Source organism: Neolamprologus brichardi, chromosome 11 (assembly GCF_056152115.1).
Source record: "Neolamprologus brichardi isolate AB-2024 chromosome 11, ASM5615211v1, whole genome shotgun sequence".
Taxonomy (NCBI): Eukaryota; Metazoa; Chordata; class Actinopteri; order Cichliformes; family Cichlidae; genus Neolamprologus; species Neolamprologus brichardi.
In genome coordinates, this window is record NC_142114.1 from 21,304,530 (window position 1) to 21,323,819 (window position 19,290).

At 39.1% G+C, this 19,290-nt stretch overlaps 1 protein-coding gene across 1 annotated transcript; it reads left to right on the plus strand.

Moving 5' to 3' along the window:
- The first annotated feature begins 484 nt into the window (after positions 1–484).
- rspo1 (R-spondin 1) lies at positions 485–18,572 on the plus strand. Its single transcript, XM_035908099.2, has 6 exons — positions 485–888; positions 5,860–6,521; positions 8,460–8,654; positions 10,963–11,106; positions 11,715–11,939; positions 15,862–18,572. Exons 2-6 carry the CDS (start codon positions 6,425–6,427, stop codon positions 16,026–16,028), a joined length of 828 nt encoding a protein of 275 aa, XP_035763992.1. The 5' UTR covers positions 485–888; positions 5,860–6,424; the 3' UTR covers positions 16,029–18,572.
- The last annotated feature ends 718 nt before the right edge of the window (positions 18,573–19,290 follow it).

Below are 19,290 nucleotides of genomic sequence, written 5' to 3' on the forward strand. Positions count from 1 at the left end.
ACATATATGTGTGTGTCTCTCTCTATATAGACACACACATATATAATTTTCTTCTCAAAAACAACTTTATTCCTCCACTCAGCAGACAGAAATCAGTTATCTGAGTCTCATCTAAAAGGCACATTTCATGGAACTAAGTGGGAGGTGCTGAAGATCATCTGAAAGCATCCTTATCCAGCAACTTGAGCAAAATGCTTTATATTCTTTGTCTTATATTTTATGTTTAACCATAAATATCAAAGACACAGAACTTATTTTACATTTCAGATAAAATGTGATAAATAAAAGGCTTTATCAGTAACATCGAATACAGAAATAAATGGAAACTTGCATTAAACAGCTACAATTAACCTACACAACACTATCGCAGGTTTTGTTTCTCAGTAAAATTGTAAGGGGTGTGGCCTGTAATGCCCGCTGGCAGTGCTGGGGTTTGGATGCACATATCGCGGCTTTGCAAGTACTTGCCTGACTTGGATGCAGTTCGAGCTTCAAAGTGGACTTAAAACGCGCATCTCGCAGGAGCTCCAGTGCACACACGCGCACTAGAAAAGTCAGAGTGGCTAACTTAATCGGAATATAGTATATATGTATATATACAGTGTCACTGTATACTTTTTTTTATGTAAATCATTTTTGTCGGAGGGATGGAATTTTAATCCTCTGCACATTTTCTGCCGTGTGCGTAAATCCGCCTTAAAGGCAGTTGCATCGCATTTAACGGATCATAAAAATCATGTCTTTTTAAGTGATGACAGAAAAGTTGCATGGGGGTCTCATGGAGGAGGAGTTTTTTGTGACCAAACCACTAACAGATTTTCGCTTATAAAAAAGGAAACGGAGACCCGAGCGTTCATAAACAGTATTTTCGTGGGCTCCGACGTGCAGGTGAGTCTGTTTGTTTTTCAACGTTTTGTACTTGCCGATGTCGTAGGATTGCACACACATACACACACACACAGACACACGTGTGGGTATACATGTATATATCACACATTAGTGTTGTATAGGTTCATTTATATGCCAGCATTTCATTTTACAAACGTTTCGAAGTTGTAGAACTTAAGAGGGTTTTTTTTTTAATTTCAAACTATTGTGAATGCCAGTGTAGATGTATTATAGTTTAAATATAATACATCTTATCTCAGTGGCACATGGAATAGAGGGAATGCCGCCTTTCTTGGCACATCAGTATGCACTGAGATGATGAGACTTTTATATAAAGACTAAAATTTACCCCGGAGTATAATGAAGGTTATTATTATTTTTCTCACGCTATTTTTACATTCCATAAATGTATTAATCTGTATATCTACTTATGGATTTGACAGCTGAGCATCACTCTAGCTGAAGCAAAATAGCTTTTAACTAGAATGTGTGGTGCCCCAGAGAGAAAGTAAGTGTGTAAAGCTTATTTATAAATCTGCTTTTACAGACATGCAGCCACAAAGTGCTGGACAGCAAAATAAATAAAAGCAAGCATTAATCACAGTAATATATAACAGAAAAGCTGAACCGTGCCCAAATGAGCTGTGCAGAATCAAACCTTCAGACTGCTGGAACTGTGCAGTCTTGAGTCCTACATGAAAACTTAAAAAAAAAAAAAAAAAAAAAAAGAGAGAGACAGTTTGCTTGTGCTTACATTGTGGGAAGATGCCAGAGATACTTTTGAGTGCTCTGCTCTAGGAGTTGAGTGTGTTACAACTGCTGCATATTTGACTTCTCACTCCCTTTACTCCTTAAGCCACAGAGCAAGTGATTACCAAACTAGCTGAGGCTTCTGTGGGTGCTGCTGGTGCAGCCAGGTGTTATGCCATACTATAGAATGAGTACAGGTTACTTATTATTAATACATTCAAACTAAAACTTAATCAGTGTGTATGTGATTGTGAGTCTGGTTCTGTTTCTCTTTAGAGCTTCAGCTTCAGTAAACACTTATTTTCCCCTTTGTGTTGCAAATTTGATCAAAATAAATTTAAAACGAATTCGAAGTATGACTGCTTGAATTCGCCCACAAATTGCCGTTGCACTGTTTCCTGCATTCATGAGCGACCACATTTAGTGGTAAATAAATAGTCAAGAATTCACCACTAATTGCTTTTTTTATTGTCTGTGTGGCAGATGCTGTGTTAAAATTCTGTAATTTTGAAATTGAAGGTTTTCAGATTACTGTAAATTAGTAGTAAATGGTGGAATGTGCCTCTAACATTTTTTCCTATTTTCATGAAGGGAAAAAGCTGATTAAATAAAATCTGTAATCGCTGCCTCTTTAGTTTATCGCCTTCTATGTTTTAGACTTACAATCCCGCTATCGCCGTTGTTCTATAACCCTTTCAGCAAGTCTCTGTGTAATTGAGGAATTCTGGCACACATTTTACCTACAGATGATCATTGTTCAGCTCTGAGGTTGAGTTACAGGCACTTGCAACTCTGAGCTCAGAGTTGTGGCACCTTCTCGAGTTCAATAAATTCCCAGTGTGAGAGCTTCCTTTCAGTATTTGAATAATTGATAGATCAAACTTAGGAGGCAATTTAATCTCCTGACTATTTGATGAGCTGGGCTTAGTTCCATTGTGCTCATTTGATTGTGGCTATTGTTGGGTAAAGACAGACTGTTAAATGGACGAGGAAGCAGCTTCAGAGAACTATTAAAGCTGAAGTGCCAGACTTTCCTAGAGAAATGACTGATTGTGATGTTTCATGTTAAAAGTGGCAGCAAAGACCTTTTCCTGATTGATGTGCTCTGTAGCCCAGTGCTTCCTCTTATCTCTGCAGCATGTGAGAGCACATATGGAGTGGGATGAGTTAGGCTTTTGACAGTTGTGGGAGTGCTGGGTGAAAGAGTCTTTGGCACATGTCTTGAGTTGATCCAGTCTTAGCATGTCCTCCAGTCACCACTCTCTAACCCAACAAACAGGTGTTGTGGAAGACTGGCTGCAAGCCGCAATTTTGGCTGTTTCCTGGAAATAATGCTTTAGCTGAGATGTGTCAATGAGATAGTGAGTCATTAAGAATGAAGAATTAAATAAACTTAGGGAGACTTTCAACATTTTCCCCATTTAGGAAACCCATGTCTCGTGCCCAGATCAACAAGTTGCAGATTCCGTGGCACAAATGTTTGGTGGACCCTAACCAGCTTGTTTTGATGACCAGTTTTGTGTTTTTTTCTTTCTTCAGTAATGAGGTTTATTATGCAGGAGTGTGGACATACATGTACACTTAATAGTTTACAATTGAGAGAACTGTACTTACTGTACTTTAAGTAACCATCAAAATACATTTCTTTGAAGTACCTTGAGTTAAATGGAAAATGAAGCAGTCAGAGCTTTTTTTGTGTTTTTTAAAACAATAATATTGTATTTAATGTACGTTTTCACGAACAAAACTGCTACTATCTTCTTTATCGCTCATTCTCTCGCTCCCTGTCTGTCTGTCTGTTTTCCTGTCTGTCTGTTATCTCCCCCTCCTTTCAGTGACACTCGCCACAGCCCTGCTCCTGGATGAGTATTGGAAAAAAATAATGAATTAGTCTAAGCTTTTCTCTCAGGAAAAGCACTTTTGGGATGTGTTCATTTAGAAAGGGAATAAACTTTTTGGTTTACATGTTAAAAAACCCAAAATAGAACTGTTTCCTGGTTATTTAGATATTTGGTTGTTAGGTTCAGCAAGGCTTCCACGGGTGATGGCAGCCTGCCCCTTCAACCAAAGTTTTATTATGAGCTACACTGCTACAACTAATTTCCAGCTTGCAGGACATCTTACTGAATGTCTCAACAACTTTAAAGTTAACTGCAGTGTTTTCATGTTGAATTGTCTGAACAAAAATTTAATTTTTTATAAAAATTAAGGCATCCATTTCTTTTTGCTTTGATGTCCATTTCATTTAGTTTAGAAGTGCTGTATCCACTAGCTAGCTGAGTTTGGGAGAGTCTACTCGCCTTAAAGGATAGGAGAGAAAGATGCAGATAAAATCTACGGACATCTACCAATTATCATTTCCTTAAATGATAAACCCTTGAAGCTCTAAACTGAAGGGACGTTCATTGTTCAGTTATTTTTGCCTGTGCAGCTGTACTTGAGAACCCCCCCGGAAACTATCGTAATAGTCACCGAGCCACACCTTTATTGATACATACTGTGGGGTCAAAACTCATCATTAAAGGTACAGGGGAGGCCATTAAAAGTTGTCTTTATGAGAGTAAGCGTTAAGAGAAAACATTCCTGGTAATTTTTTTTCTCATTTCTCTCTTGGATGAGCCTCCTACTGTACATGGTGCCCTGGGCATGTGCCCAGAAGACTCATTGGCCCAGCCCTATCCTGAAATAATACTATCAAATTTTAATGTTTACTAAAGCAGTTTCTTCTTTTCAATACTAATTATTAGAAATGACAAATTTTGCGAGATAACTAACAGCAACTCTATTAAACTAAGCAGTAAATTAAGTAGTTTCAGTTTGTTCTTAGTGACTCTCCTTTCTTTCGTATAGTTGTGTAAATAACTTCAGTACTACATTTTCAATTGCTTGTGTTCATTATTTTGAAATGAAACAAACTACAAAAAATGATATGACATTTAGAAACTGTAAAACTATAGCTGTAAGTTCGATGTTCATGATCAAAATGTTTTCGTCTCCAGCCACCTAAAATAAATCTTGTGAAATTATCGAAAGGGACGAAATTATTTCATCCCTTTTGATTTGTATTTTAGCAACGAGTGCAATGTTGCCTCCTGGAATGTTTAAACACACCAAATGGCGTTGTCCTTTGTGTGATTCAGAGCCACAACCGACTCAACACCCAAATATGGTCCTATTTTTCTTTATTGAGCTGCGAGGGAGGACCTCCCATTGTTCCGATGCTAACATGTTCTGTGTGTCCTCTTCACACAAGAGCTGTAAATACAGGCAGCACATGACACTATCGAAAAAAGATCTCAGCACCAAATATGACAAAGGCCTTCAGTCTGACTGTGTGGTGCGTTTCTCAGAAGAAACTTACTTCACTGTATTTCCAAAGGATAAACATGTTCAATTTGTTATCCAGGGCTATGTTTGTTTTGTGGGATTTGGTTTCCTTTTTGTACGACTGATCATTTGATTTATCCAGTTATGGCTTTAGTTCCTCAAATTACAGAAACCACTAATGTTAAAGAGAAAAAGTATGCATCACACTGCAGCGAATGCTGTTTGGGCCAACTAAAACATCTTTGTTGTTTGATGTTGCTGGTTTGTGCATATAAATGCAGTGATAGCAAGCTTTTCTCTTATTGCTGGGAAACATAATAAAGCAAGTGAGATTTTGGAAAATATGAAACTTAAATATTGGCTTTCCTGCTATTCTGCTATGTGAACAATGAAAATGTAGTTAGAGTCACCAACTGGCTGTCTTAGCTTGGCAAAAAGGGTGGACAAAAAGGCAAAAATTGTATATTAACTTAGTGTTATTAGCAGTTTTATGAGCGGTTAAGTGGGGTAGGGGCAATTTCCTGGCAAGGCACTTAAACTTCTAGTGTTCTTTTATAACCCTTAAGATAGGCAACTTGCAAAACCTAAGAGGTTAAGTTAAACGGGAGGTAGGATAGCTGGTTGGATGCAAAAGACTGCAGCTTCTCATTTTTATACCGCAGATTTATAGTGATTAAGTGACATGACATTGTACGAGTGACCTTTTCACCTTTTGATCGAGCCAATTAAACCACCAGGCCACTGGCTTTATCTTTATATTCATCTTAGAGACATGAAAAGGGTTTTGAGTTAAAGTGTTAAAATATTGATTTACCATTTCTTCAACAACTAGCATCTATCTGTATCTAGAAACAGTCCAGTTCCTCAACATGTTTCTGTCTTCTTTCTTTTCAGCACGCTCTAATACCAGCAAATCTTTATTCAGCTGTAGTCATAATCAGCCAGTCTTCTTTTGTCACTCTGCAACCACATAGTCATTCAGTAACTGACAGTAAACCCGCCTTAAACAGCAGATCCGCTGTTACCGATCGAAAGCTCAGCCCAAGCTTCCTGTGATGACCCTGTTGAACTCCATCACTCTGCTCTTCTTCAGTCTCTGCACAACCCCGTGACCCCGCCTCCCTCATCAACAGCTGTGCCCTTTTTACTGCCTTGCCAGTGCAACCAACACCAGCGTGATGGCTTGTTGTGCCGCGGGGACATTTGGACAAGCAACTGCGGCATCACACACCACTACACAGACTTCTAGATGCGTCAGCCACTAGAGTGAACGATACCGAGAGACTGGGGAGGAGGGACAGACACACAGAGAAGGAGTGCAGTACTACAAGAGAAAGGAGGGATCATCTATCCCAGTAAGATAAGCATCCACCTGTCCCGCATAGGAAGGTGGCCCCCCCACCTGATCCATCTCGTCGCAGGGGGGGGACCCTGCATAGCCTGGAAGGCAACAGAGACTATGCAGCTGGGACTGGTGGCGCTGGCAATGGTCTTTCTCAGCTCCATGGGTCACAGTGATGTTCTGAAGCTCTCCAAGGCGAGACGGCATAGACGTGGTGAGTTCTCACTTTGTCAGTTTGTTTTGATTTCCTTTTTCTTTTGTAGCAGCACTGCTGCTTCTCGTTTCTGTGGTCTGAGTCACTGTGGTGGACGCCTTATAAACATTTAACAAGCAAAGTAAAGATAACGTTTTGTTTATTTTCTCATCATTCCTATTTGTTTTTCCTAGGCGGGTTATGTTCGGTTCAGTGCTTCCCCAGAATGGCTCGTGTTTCTTCCTCTTTTTAAGATTATGCCTCTCTCAGTTTATGTAAAGCTTTTCTGGGTATTAGGGTTGTTTATAAAGGGGTTTTTGATGGATTCCCTCTCAAAGCCATCGCTCTCTTCGTGTCTGGCTCCGTGGGCACATAATGGAATGAGTACCTGACAGTTCTAGCTCTCAATTGGACCATGCTGCCGATATTGTTGTAAGCATTTTTCTAACCTCACGCAACCGCAAAGACAGTGTTCAGGTCGGCTCGCAGTATATCTCTGGCTTCAGAGCCTCAGATCTGGTATTACTGTCAGCTTTGAAATAATTCTTCCCTTACACACAAGGAGCTTTCAGCCAATGCCAAGCTAACCCCAACCTCCCTGAACCAGAATTCATATAATACCAAGATTATCCACAATAACAGATGTGGCATTATTAAAATCACACATACTGGGAAGGAATAGCTATTGTTTGTGTCAGTTTGTGTTAAGTCCACTGATGTATATGTAGACAGTGACGTCGTTGCAGTTCATCTAATTTAGACAGAAGGATTGAGGTCACTCGCCATATACACGAGTGCCATGCAGACTGCGACAGTCTTAGTCCCTCTAGACACTAAATAAACGATGGCTATTTGCACTTTTTCTTTAGTTATTTGATTTAATGATGTTAATTTTTTTTTCATCCATCCCCGACAACAAGAAAATTATAATAAACAAAGGACAGAGCGACTTGCTTAGGGCTGTTTGTTTTTCTTCTTTGAAAGGATTTAGTATCGTGCAAAGATCAGACTTGACTAATCAAAGCAGACTGATCAATTTTAACATACCGAGAGCACAAACTCTCTACACTGTTTACCAAAAAACAGTTCTTGAACTTATATCATTTACTGTCGCTAAAGATGACATGTTATAGTTACTAGTGGTAACAATAAGACTTGGCGGTAACTGGATAATGATAGACTAATCTGTTCATAGAAAAACACTTTTAATACTTTTATCGGACGAGTTATGTCAGGGAGGCGGGAGGTCAGGCTGTGTAAGGTTGTGTGTATTTTTAGCTGAAAGTAAACGACAGTAAATCAACTCAGGCGACTGTTGTTTTTGTCTTAGAATGGTTCTTCAAAAATGATGTGCACTTTTACACAATTTATCCAAAATTGATTTAGATTGCAGGTTGTGCCTTTTTGGAGAGTGAGGCAACTAGACTCTTGTCCAAGTCTGGAATTAGATTAAAGGAAATGTAAATGCATTGCAATGCTAAAATTCCTCACTCGTTCAACACATTCAGCAACTATATTTCGGACATGTTGGTCATCGTAGCATTTCTGCCCGAGCCCAGTGACAGTTGGCTGAATCTGAGAGGCTCTTGGTCTTGACTGTCAGCCGCAGTTACCTGGCTTTCTCCAAGTTAAAATCTGTTAAGCATCTCCGACAAGCAGTTGGAAGTAAACACTGAGTAACCACTCATGTCTGGCCAAACCCCCCTTAAATTAAGCTTAAACCCTTGTTTGTTGGAATATTAAATGTTTGCATGTTTATGACTGGTGACGACGCCAAAAAAATATTGCAATTCCTGATGTTTTTCTACTAGGCAGGTTGTTGACTATTGGAACTTTTTTATTTCCTCATTAAAATTAATATGTGGCTGGAAACAATTTATGTTATTTTTTTTCCCGTCGGTGGGAAACCTACCTCAGTGTGGCCTTTTCTTTCTCATTGTTTACCTTATGTTTCCACAGTCAGCACTGAGGGGCCCCCGTCTTGCCCCAAAGGCTGTGACCGATGTTCTGAGTATAACGGCTGCATTAAATGCAAGCCCAAGCTCTTCATCTTCCTGGAGCGCAATGACATCCGTCAGATAGGCGTGTGCCTTGCCTCCTGCCCCATGGGATACTTTGGCATGAGGAACCCCGAAGGCAACAATCGATGCACCCGTGAGTTCTAATTGTGTTGTACCCTCTTGACCACAGAATGATGCAAGTGTTAGTGATATATCAACAGGATGCCAGCAGGCGCTTTAACTTTGTAGATACACATATGGAATCTTGCAAATATGTAAAAAGATCCAGCTAACTCTGTACTCTGTGATACTCCACACATCTGGTTTCAGAACAGGCTTGCGGAAGTGTTTATCCTCGGTTCATCTTCACCTGTTTAAGTTTTGTTTTGTGTATCTTATTTGATTGTTTTCCCTTTTTTCTAAATCCCTTTGTGAATCTAACAAAGTCAAACTATTATTGCTATAATAGACACCCTCTATTTATATCTATCTAGTTTATGTGATTTTGATGTTGTCTTATGTGATCCTGTTTGTGAGCGAATACCATATAGCGCCTCATTACAGAATGCATGCTACAAAAAGGCGAGAGTAATAATAGAAGTAGCCACTTGGTGATTAAATCATCTGTTGCTTCTTGTTTTCATGGGAAAAGGGCAAGAAAAATATGAACTAAAGCAAATTATTTCCTAATCAAAATGAATGTCAGTAGTTTTAATTGAAATGGTTACAGACAGGTTTGGCTAATTTGGAATAAGATTAAAGCACGGTCACATTCAGAGTACTTAACAAACTGACATTACTTACTTTTAAGAGGCAGTTTCAGCAACTCCGCCTGTTGTCTGTTTCCTCTTACGTGTGGGCAGAAAACAAGACTGGAAAAAAATCCCAACCAAAACATTCGTAATGCATTGTTGTTTGTCTGTTTTTTAAGAGGATGTCTGTGTTTTTTATTTAGCCTTCATGTGCAGAGTTCATGCCAGGCCACAGTCGTGATAGTCTCGGTTTCCCTTTTACACACTTGTTATTCTGATGGAACCTTAATGTATCACGCACAGTACGGTCTGCATACACGCCTGTTTACTAAGTAACTGTGTTAAAGGGTTTCTTTGAATGTGAGTGTACACTAAATCACTTGTGATTATTCTTTGCTCAGCAACATTTGAAAGATTGTTTAAGGTGAATATAATGAGGGCTGCTTTGTCGTTTGGTCATTACCACATTTAATGATATTCATTGCTTTAGTGACAGTGATTGCTTTGAGTTTAGTGTTCTTGACTGCCTGTTTTTACAACACTTAGCATCTGTCAACAAGTGCTAAATAATGATTTCATAAACCAAAAGCAGATAAAGCTTATAATTCTGGTTATAGAGATGTAACTTTTTCACAACTGGTTATTTCAGATGTCGAGATTTAAAAAGCTGTAATTTTTATAGCTATATCAAGAACATATGTCAAAGGGGTATGTATTATTCTATTCCAGATCAGAATAAGATAGGTTGCACTGTATTTGTTTTGCATGTAAAGTTTGTTTTATCAGTACTAATGACACAGTTGTGTGTTTTTCTTAATGTGGCATTCATTCACTGTCCCAGTTTGCTGCAGAAGGCTGCTGAATTCTTTTCTGAGGCCCTCAGTGACTAACCTGGGTCATTATCCAATCGTCTAACTTTATACATATCATTCCACAATGTCTTGTTACAAACACATGTCTTACATTATAAGGCTACAAACGTCAGGACGGTCAAATTTAGCTGTCAAGAGTTTGACAATAGTAATCGGGAGACGGAAGAATCCCACTGAGGGATTCGACATTTTATCGTTTTGGATCTTGGTATCAGACCAGAGCTGCAGAGTAGACATTCTTAACATGCTATTACATCAACTATAGCTATAAATATATTTCCTATACTGAGATATTTTCACCTGCCTCCACTGTTTTTCTCAGATATAATGAATAAGGAAATGCCTTTCATGATGGAGCTTGAGCTTTTGGGAGTCCTTTACGATGTCTGGTTTTTATCCTTTTATGGTTCTCATTATCCAAATTTCAAGAAGTTGGTTGTTTGAGTCAGAGATTTAATGAGAGTAAGGTGTGGAGAAACCCACTTTTCCAAAAGTTAGTGAAGGGATAGACTTCTGGCTGTACTCATTCACACCCCGTTTCCAAAAAAACAAGGACTGTGGTGCATGTGTTTTTAGAGGGATTACTCCCCCTTGAAAGACCCCATCACTAATAAATCTCTCAGAGGAAATAAAATTCAAGTTCCCCTTGTCCTCAGTCTCCACAACCATGAATGAGAACAATGAATATTCCATATTATTATTTCTACGTTAAGCTCAGAAAGGTTTCAGACCAATACCAAAAATTTGAAGGCAAAATAATAACACAGTCTCCAGTCTCAACGTGACTTTAAACTGACAGAATACTTACTCTTTTTTTTTGTCTCCCTGTGTTTTGCAGAATGTAAAATAGACAATTGTGAAGCGTGTTTCAATCGCAATTTTTGCACAAAATGTAAGGAGGGCTTGTATTCACACAGTGGGAGATGTTATGTCAGCTGCCCTCCAGGCCAACGCACCGTCAATGAGACCATGGAGTGTGTCGGTGAGTGGTCTTTTTCTTTATATTTACTGCTTACCAACTCACAGCGATTTGCTGGAATCTATAAACTTTACTTATCACTTAATTTCATCAGTCATCTATGTTCGGGTCTGGAAAAACGAAGCGAACTCTTACAAAAAAAAGCAAACTCTTGGGCTGTCCCTTTTTGTTGTTGTATTTCTTGTGAAAATAATTCTGTCATAAGTTAGAAAACACAAAGGAAACTCAAAGCTCTCCAGGCATCTTGGGACAGTTTTCCAAAGACCTGGAATCTTAAGCTGCCTTTTTGGCCTTCACATAATGTTCTTTTAAATTAGCCTTGCTCATCCACAGTGAATATACTGAATGGGCCCCTAAAACGAGACTTTGTTACATGCACTTTATGCTGTACAGTTTGCTACTTTTTCAGGTTCCTTCAGCTTCATCTATCTGTCCTTCTCTCATCAGAGATCAAACAAGCAAAAATTGTTTTCAGATTTACTTAAACTCATTATCCTCAGTTAAAACTGCTGAGAGGCTGTGAAGCAAATGTGAGCTGTGAACCATTTACTCAGTACCTTAGTGGTTTCCACATTTTTATGTACTTATTTATTTATTTATTTTCATTCCAGGTCAACGTGCCTCAGAGTGTGAACTGGGTGAGTGGAGTCAATGGGGTTCCTGTATGAAGAAAAACAAAACATGCGGATTTAGGAAAGGCACGCAGTCCCGGGTTCGTGTGCCCCTTCCGCAGGTTCACAGTCCGGATACCTCCCCTGCTTTTGTACCCTCGCAGACCTGTGCTGCCGAGACAGAGAGGAGGAAGTGTGTCGTGACCAAAACGCCGTGTGTGAGGGGTAAAAAACAAATACACACGCACCGAACAAACGGATTGAAGATGAAACCCTTAATAAATGTCAAATATTAAAATGTTTATGGGCTTAGATAACATGTTAAGAGGCAATATTCTGCATGTATTTTATGCAATTCCTTCTTAGTCAGTATGATGATTGATGGAACCAGTACTCGACATTCAAAGGCCTGCGTTCTCGCCAGTGTGTCTGTGACCCGCAGCGTGTTGATTGGGTTTGGTTTGGCAGAGTCCAAAGCAGAACACAGAATTTCTTGACTTTTCTGCATGTAAACAATAAACTTCATCTGCGAGCCAAGCAGATGAAGGGCGAACGTTACGCACTGCAAAGCTGGATAAAGATCAGAGCTAGAAAGAGCTATTTGTTCTGAGGACTGCTGAAGCGCGAGGTTTACATGCCCATGACATGTTTGCTTGAGGTCTTTTCATCCACATAGCAGCTTGCTCTCCAGCGGGTGAACAATCATTGTCACCAGTTAGTGGTCATTATCAGTTTTCATAACATCTTATTAAGTGCTCTTGGGCTTATTTGCTGCTACGGCTATTAAACGACGGGTCTGTTCAGTTGAGTCAATCATCCTGAGCATACTAAATACAAAAATGCAACAAAATCAGAAATAAGGCTTATTTACATTTAATTATTTTGCTTCTTAGTCAAACAAATAAATAAGTATCAGCAGCGATTCTGGGGGTGATAAACCTTGCAAACGACAGGAAAATAAGTGGATGGGTTTAACCCTGTTCCTGATTCATATCATCGGCTTTGGTCTCTTTAGGTGCAAAGGGGTTATTGCTAATGAAATGTCTTTAGAAAGTTTCTTTGTCTTTAAATACCCCCATATTAATCTGCTTTGCATAATATGCCAATTTTCAACTGTAAACTTATTTACAAGACTTAGAGAACTGTTAATGAGCAGTATTTAAGGTCTTTATTTTTCGGTGGCACGCTTTGGGGATTTCGGGCACAGCAGCAGCATTGCATAACAATATTAATTGGCCACAGTACAGATGTTGCAACACGTAACAGATGACATGGCTCGATATATGTGAGTAAACATGGTGGAGGCTTGCGTACTCTGGTATCATTCTCTTCTTCTCCAGGGGTCTGAGTCTAAAAAACAGAACATGATCTGACACTTTCCCATAGATCTGTGGTAATGGGAAATGAGAGAGGTTGGCATGGCTCGTAACTGCTCAGTGAGGAGGGGCCGCTTCGCTGGACAGGCTGTTACAGCGCAGTTTGACAAATGAGTGGCAGATTTGCTCTGTGTGGGACCAGCACCCTGGAACAAAAATTCAGCCTTTGGTTCAGAATAATACTGAATAGTGAAATATTATAAAAACAACTGCTATGTAGATTGCCGAATTTTAAGCAAAGGGTGTGTTAGGTTTCATCTGAGGAGATGAGTTGTGGAAGCTTTGTGGATGTGATTGTTCACATTGAGTAAGCTACTGTTAAATAGGTAAACGTGTATAAACTGAAGACGCTTATTGGTGCTAAAACGTACAGGGATGAGTTTCCCTCTGTGAGGTTATTCATGCGTGATGGTACCACGACTCCAATGAACTAGTTTATGTGGGTAAACTCTGCAAAAAGAGCGCAGCTGTGGATTCATCTGTGGGGTGGGAGTTGGCTGGCAACTGGCTATATAAAACACAGGGGGCAGACCTTGTATAACATTAGTGATTTAGTGGTCTGCAGATCTCACGCTTTGTGTTGATTTGGCTGCGATTTTTTTTTCCACCCTTTTCCTGAAGCTCCACAAAAAGGTCTCACGCGAAAACAAAATTTTCTGGATGTGTTATTTCATTTGTCAGGCAAAATTGTTTAGCTTGGATGAAGAGGAGCTGCAATCAGAGCTGTCATAAACTGATGGAGTCCGCCTTTCTTGGCTCCATTAGTGATTTGTTATAGAAGTAATTAAGTCCTTACACAGTAAGCACATCATCTCAGAGGCTGCAGTGTGTGATTGAAGACCCTTACTTAATGCCATTCTCTTTCATTGTGTCTCAGTGATTTAAAGCGACTCTGTTACTTCTCAATATTAAGTGTTTATTTTAATAGTTTCTATAAAAGTCTAGAAATATGTTTATTCATTCAAGACAAATGACGAACAAGCTGGACAAACTCATCTTATGTAATTTAAGTCAACTAAACAAATGAGATCTTAGTGAAGTTTCCACCACTTTTGGCACTAATAGCTCCAAAAAAAGACATGTTATTCCTGTTTGTGCACTACTGTGTGGGACTGAGCCTTCTCGTTTACAGTTCAGACTAAAGTAACTGTGACATGCATGGGTCAGTGGTGGATAAATGTTATTGTGTTAGGTTTGTTCACATTCACATCAAAATTACGTCACGCCCATGTACTGAATTTCACTGTAGAATTCTGCTCTTTTTCAAGTTTGTGAAATATCATGGCTTGAGTTTTTTTTTCTTTTCTTTCAATTTGAACATAACAAATTTAAAAGTGCTGGTAGGGAGATAAACACAGACATAAAGTTACTACTGCATAGCAGCAGACAAACATGGTGGCGCCATAAGCTCTGAGTTTGTCAGCCGTGCAGTGAACACTGTCCAGCCCTTGGCACGTGTCCTCTCAGCTTTCCGGATGTGCAGAGAGTCTCAACACACAACTTTATAACAAACACACTCCAGCGTAACTATGCTCCCTCGTATATACAAAATCAAATACTTTTCAGTGCTGCCTAAACAATAGTTGACAAAGTTATAGTTGACAAAGTTAAACTGAAACCTGACACTAGACACAAGCCTCGTGTCCATTTGCACTTTCCGACAGCTCTTCATATCATTGTGGGCCATTACCGGGTCCTTGACGATGTTTAACTCATTAAGCCAGATGCGATTTATCTGACAGCAAATTGTCACTTGTCTGTCCCTTCCGCTCTTACAGTCAGTACGTGTGCTGTAATTTAAAATCACCAGCCGATCTAAGCCCTTCACTTTTATGAACAGGTTTAGTGTGGAAATTAACCACACAATGATGGATGTTTGCATTTAGAGAGCAATTATGCTCTTAAAATGTGTGACTGCTGTGAATTTTAATGCAAGAGTACTAGCGGAGAGGAGACCGGGGGAGGTTTGAGTGTATGTCAAGTGGGACGAGGGAGCGGGGTGCTGAAAGAGAAATTAGACAGACTGAGAGCTTAGCGTGTCACCTTTGTGAGAAAGTACTTAGGTACTGCAGCGCTTGGAGCTATGCTATGAAACTATCAATATGCAGGTGTTAGTAGATCCAATATTAATTACGATTACCATCTTCTGCTGGTGTTACACAGTTTTTTATTGGGACCGGACTGCATTGGAGATGAAAAAGTAAAGGGAGTATCACTGTGATTACAACCCGTCTGCATGGGAATAAAGGTGTCTGTATCAAGTTCCCAGGCAACAGGTGCGATAGTTATGAAGATATTTTACTGAAAACAACAAAGGTGAAAGGTGATGCCACAGAAGTCAGGGAGACTCTAAAGGGATTTGCATTCTACCTCCTCTGGCCGTGAACGTCTGCACTGAAGACATGAGACTGATTCAACAGCTGTTGGGTTATTTCAGTCCAGTCGTGGACAAACTGGCTCCAAATGTTTAGATGTGTTATTTTTTGCTGGCTGCATGTTGTGCGGTAATTGCTGCTATACATATACTGTCACCATGGCTAAACATAACATTATTTTAGCTTTTGTTGTTTGGGATTTCTTGACTACGGTTTATGTCTGGTAGCCTGTATTAAAAGTTCTGATGCATAACACAACCCCTCAGGAGGTTTTTAGCCAAGCAGGAGTATTTCTATGTGCAACATTTTGTTGGGACAGATGCCTTTTATACAAGAAATACAGTAATATGTAGTATAACCCCAATTTTTTTCCTTATACATTCTTTTTTTTTCCAGAGAGGAAGAGTAAAGGAGACCGACAAGACGATACAAACAGGAGAGAAAGGGAGAACGCACGTGGGCGAGGACAAGATAGTCGAGGAGGAGGAGGAGGAGGAAAGCGGAGAAAAGGCCAGAGCAGGACGACCACTGCTCCCAGCATCACAACCAGCTCTGTCACCTAAGCGCTGACGCCTGCTGGATGAGGCTGAGAGAAAACCAGAGACAATGCCTCGCCCAGCAGTGTCAGCCACAGACACAGATTGATGTTGAAGGAAGGGATTAATGCTGCTATGCTGCATTGTAGAAGATGCAGAGAGAACTGGAGGTTTGCTGAAACACAAAAGATTCCCTGAAGCTTTTTGAATAGCTCACCATATCTGGAAGAGACATGCTGTCTTAATGTTGGACAGCAAAGCCAAAATGAAGACTATGGTTGGACTTGATTTGTGTAATGAACTGACCACTCTTAAACTAAGACCAGACCATGTGTTTTAAATGCAGCATTCAAGCCTGATTGTGAATGAAGGGATGCCTGAATCTCCTCTGGTCCATGATGTATTTTGTTCCAGTCTGATTTTAATTACCGTCTGTTCTCCATTTGTTTTCATGTTTGTGAGAGGTGGCAGATGGATTTTCTCAACTGTCACTGTGATGTAAAGACAAAGAAAGTATTACGTATTGGTACCTTTATTTCCTATTGTGAAAGGAAACAGAAAGAAAGGCACTGGAAATCACTTGTGGTTGCTGAGGACAGAAGTCTTCTATACAGTTAGGCTCATAATTTGTTGGACAAACACATTTTTTTTGTAGCACGTCATCTGTAGACCACAACAGCAGATTTTAAATCAAGTAAAAAATACATGATCTGTGAGCTCTGATTCAGGAGGTTTCATAAAAGTATTGCATTTACTTTTTGGAATTACAGCCATTTTTTATACATAGTCCCCCCATTTTAAGAGGCTCAAATTCAGCCATAATTTAGATGAAAGATTCTTTTTCATGCTTTTTTTTAACCTTTGCAGTCAATGAATTACCAAATGTTGTGCTTCCTTTAGATTCTCCATTAGTTTTGATTGTAGATTGTAGTCACTTTCAATATGTCCTTGCTTGTGAGTCTCTCTGCCTTCAGTTTTGTCTCCATTTACTGAAATTCATTCTTTATTGACTTCAAGATCACATAATTAACCTGGCTACTGAAGAATATCCCGTTTCTTTACCTTGAAAAACTACTGGGTTTCTTCTGTAGTGCTGTGGATCCTAATCCATCTGGACTGTGAAGCACCAGATCGGTTTTGCAGCATTCGGCTGGATCTGAGCGCAGACTATAGCCCTGTACTCTTTAGAATTAGCTAAGGAGGCAGGCTCTTTTAGATGTTTTCTAGCAAAGGCTGATCTAATCTGACCTTCCGGTTCTTGGGCGTAACCAGTGATTTGCACCTTGTTGTAAACCCTCTATATTTACTCTTGAGTGTATTTAGTCTTGAGGCATCTCTTGATTGTAGACCTTGACAATGATAAAACTACTTGCTGACTGGTCCATTCATTCTTTTTTAAGTCTTTTTTAAGTCTCTCTAGTAGGTTTTTTGGGGGGTTTTCAGCCTGATGATGGCCTCCTTTACCTTTATTTGGACTTCATATTGAGAGTTTTGAAGATAAACACACAACCCTTAGATTCACATTCAGATCATTCATCTGTTTAATTTGCTGTGTAATATTGAGAGAACAGGCCTCACCTGGCCATAAAACTGCTTGTAAATCAATACTCTGAAAATTGGGGACTGTGTATAAAACATCTTAAACTCCTAAACAGTTATTACATTTTTTTTTTGTCAAATGTCTTGAATTAACGTTGAAAGTCTGTACCCCAGTCACATCTTTATTGTTTGATTTAAAACCCACTGTGTTGTGTACAAAAATTGAGTCGTTGTTCCAAAACAAGCTGAAGAAAATGCAGAGGAGGATTACTGGGCGCACATCTTATATCCTCTGGTCTTTAGTCACAAACTTTTGTCATTTGATAGCTTAATGTTTGTTTTGAAAAAAAAATGTTTGTATCTGAAAATATCTCTGCACAGAAATGAGTATTTGCATGGCAAACGATTACATGTGTGTGCAAGTGTGTGTATGCGTGTGCATCTGTTTGTTTGTGCCTGAAGTCTGGGTGTTTGTTTATATGCATTCCTGCACGAATTCAAGTGGTTTGATGACAGAACTTAGTTGTTTGTAGGTTTGTTGATGTTTGCACATATAGTATATGGTAATACTGATCTAACAGATTGAAGGAAAAGGATGTGGAAAACAGCAAAAAAAATGTAAATGCACAGTGATATATTGAATACGCAGTAAATACAAGCCAATTATTACTATATAAGCCATCAAATCATCACTAATCAGTATGTTTGCAACAGGGTCTGAAGATTTTGCACAAATATAATGTTCCCTACTGCTCATATTTCAGAACGATAATAGCATTTTATAAACGTATACTGTAAAAACTGGCTTTATGACATTGCGGATAGAGTGTTTTCCATGGGTCTGTTTGTTAAACAAGGTATTCGTTTCGGGGAAAGTTACACGCTCTATTATTCATTCATACTATGAGTTGTGATACTGAATATGTCAAGCTGTGTTTATCAACAAATTTAAAAGTATTAGTACTATCATGTATAGCTTATTCTGTGAAAGCCTAAATAAAGTTCAGATGAAGCTAACGAGCATCACTCCTACGCTCATGTTGCACCTGGTCTGTTTGATTTTAGATTGGCTGTTTTATTATTTTGTCAATAAATGACAAATAATTGCTGCTGTGGGGTTTACAGTAACAAGTACTATGCGTGAACTTGAATGAATTCATTCCTTTTTACAAGGTGGTCTTATTTCCTTACTTTTAGTCTTTTTTTCACTTCCAGAAAGAAACACAGTCAGCCTAACTTAGTTAAAGTACTACATTTGTACAAATCTCAAGCTTAGTCAAGCTTATTCAGAAGGAACAGGATAAACAAAATATCAACTTGCCTCACCATGTTACTGATTTTGTGGTTTAACTTTGATCTTTTTAATGTCATTATGGCCACATAAACAAATGTTCCTACTTGTAATCTGCATCATGGGTGGGTTTTTTTTTTTTATTCCAGCAGCAGATAATTCAGTTAAGTTGGTAACATTTATATATAAAGCGTGTTTTACAAGCAAGTTGTCACAAAGCACTGCACACAAATTAGAGTAAAATAAATAAGAAACTTGAATGCCATGAAAACAAGTTAAGATACAGAATAAATTAAAATCAGTATCAACAAAAACCCAAGAGTCAGCTGCGCATATTTGCTATAATTTGCTTCACTTCAATGTTAAGATCCTGTTCTTTTTAATGGCTGCTCTTGCGGCTCTTTTTCTAGCCTTTCAATGCAGCTGTGTTGCCTTAAGCAACATAAGCAATCGATACGA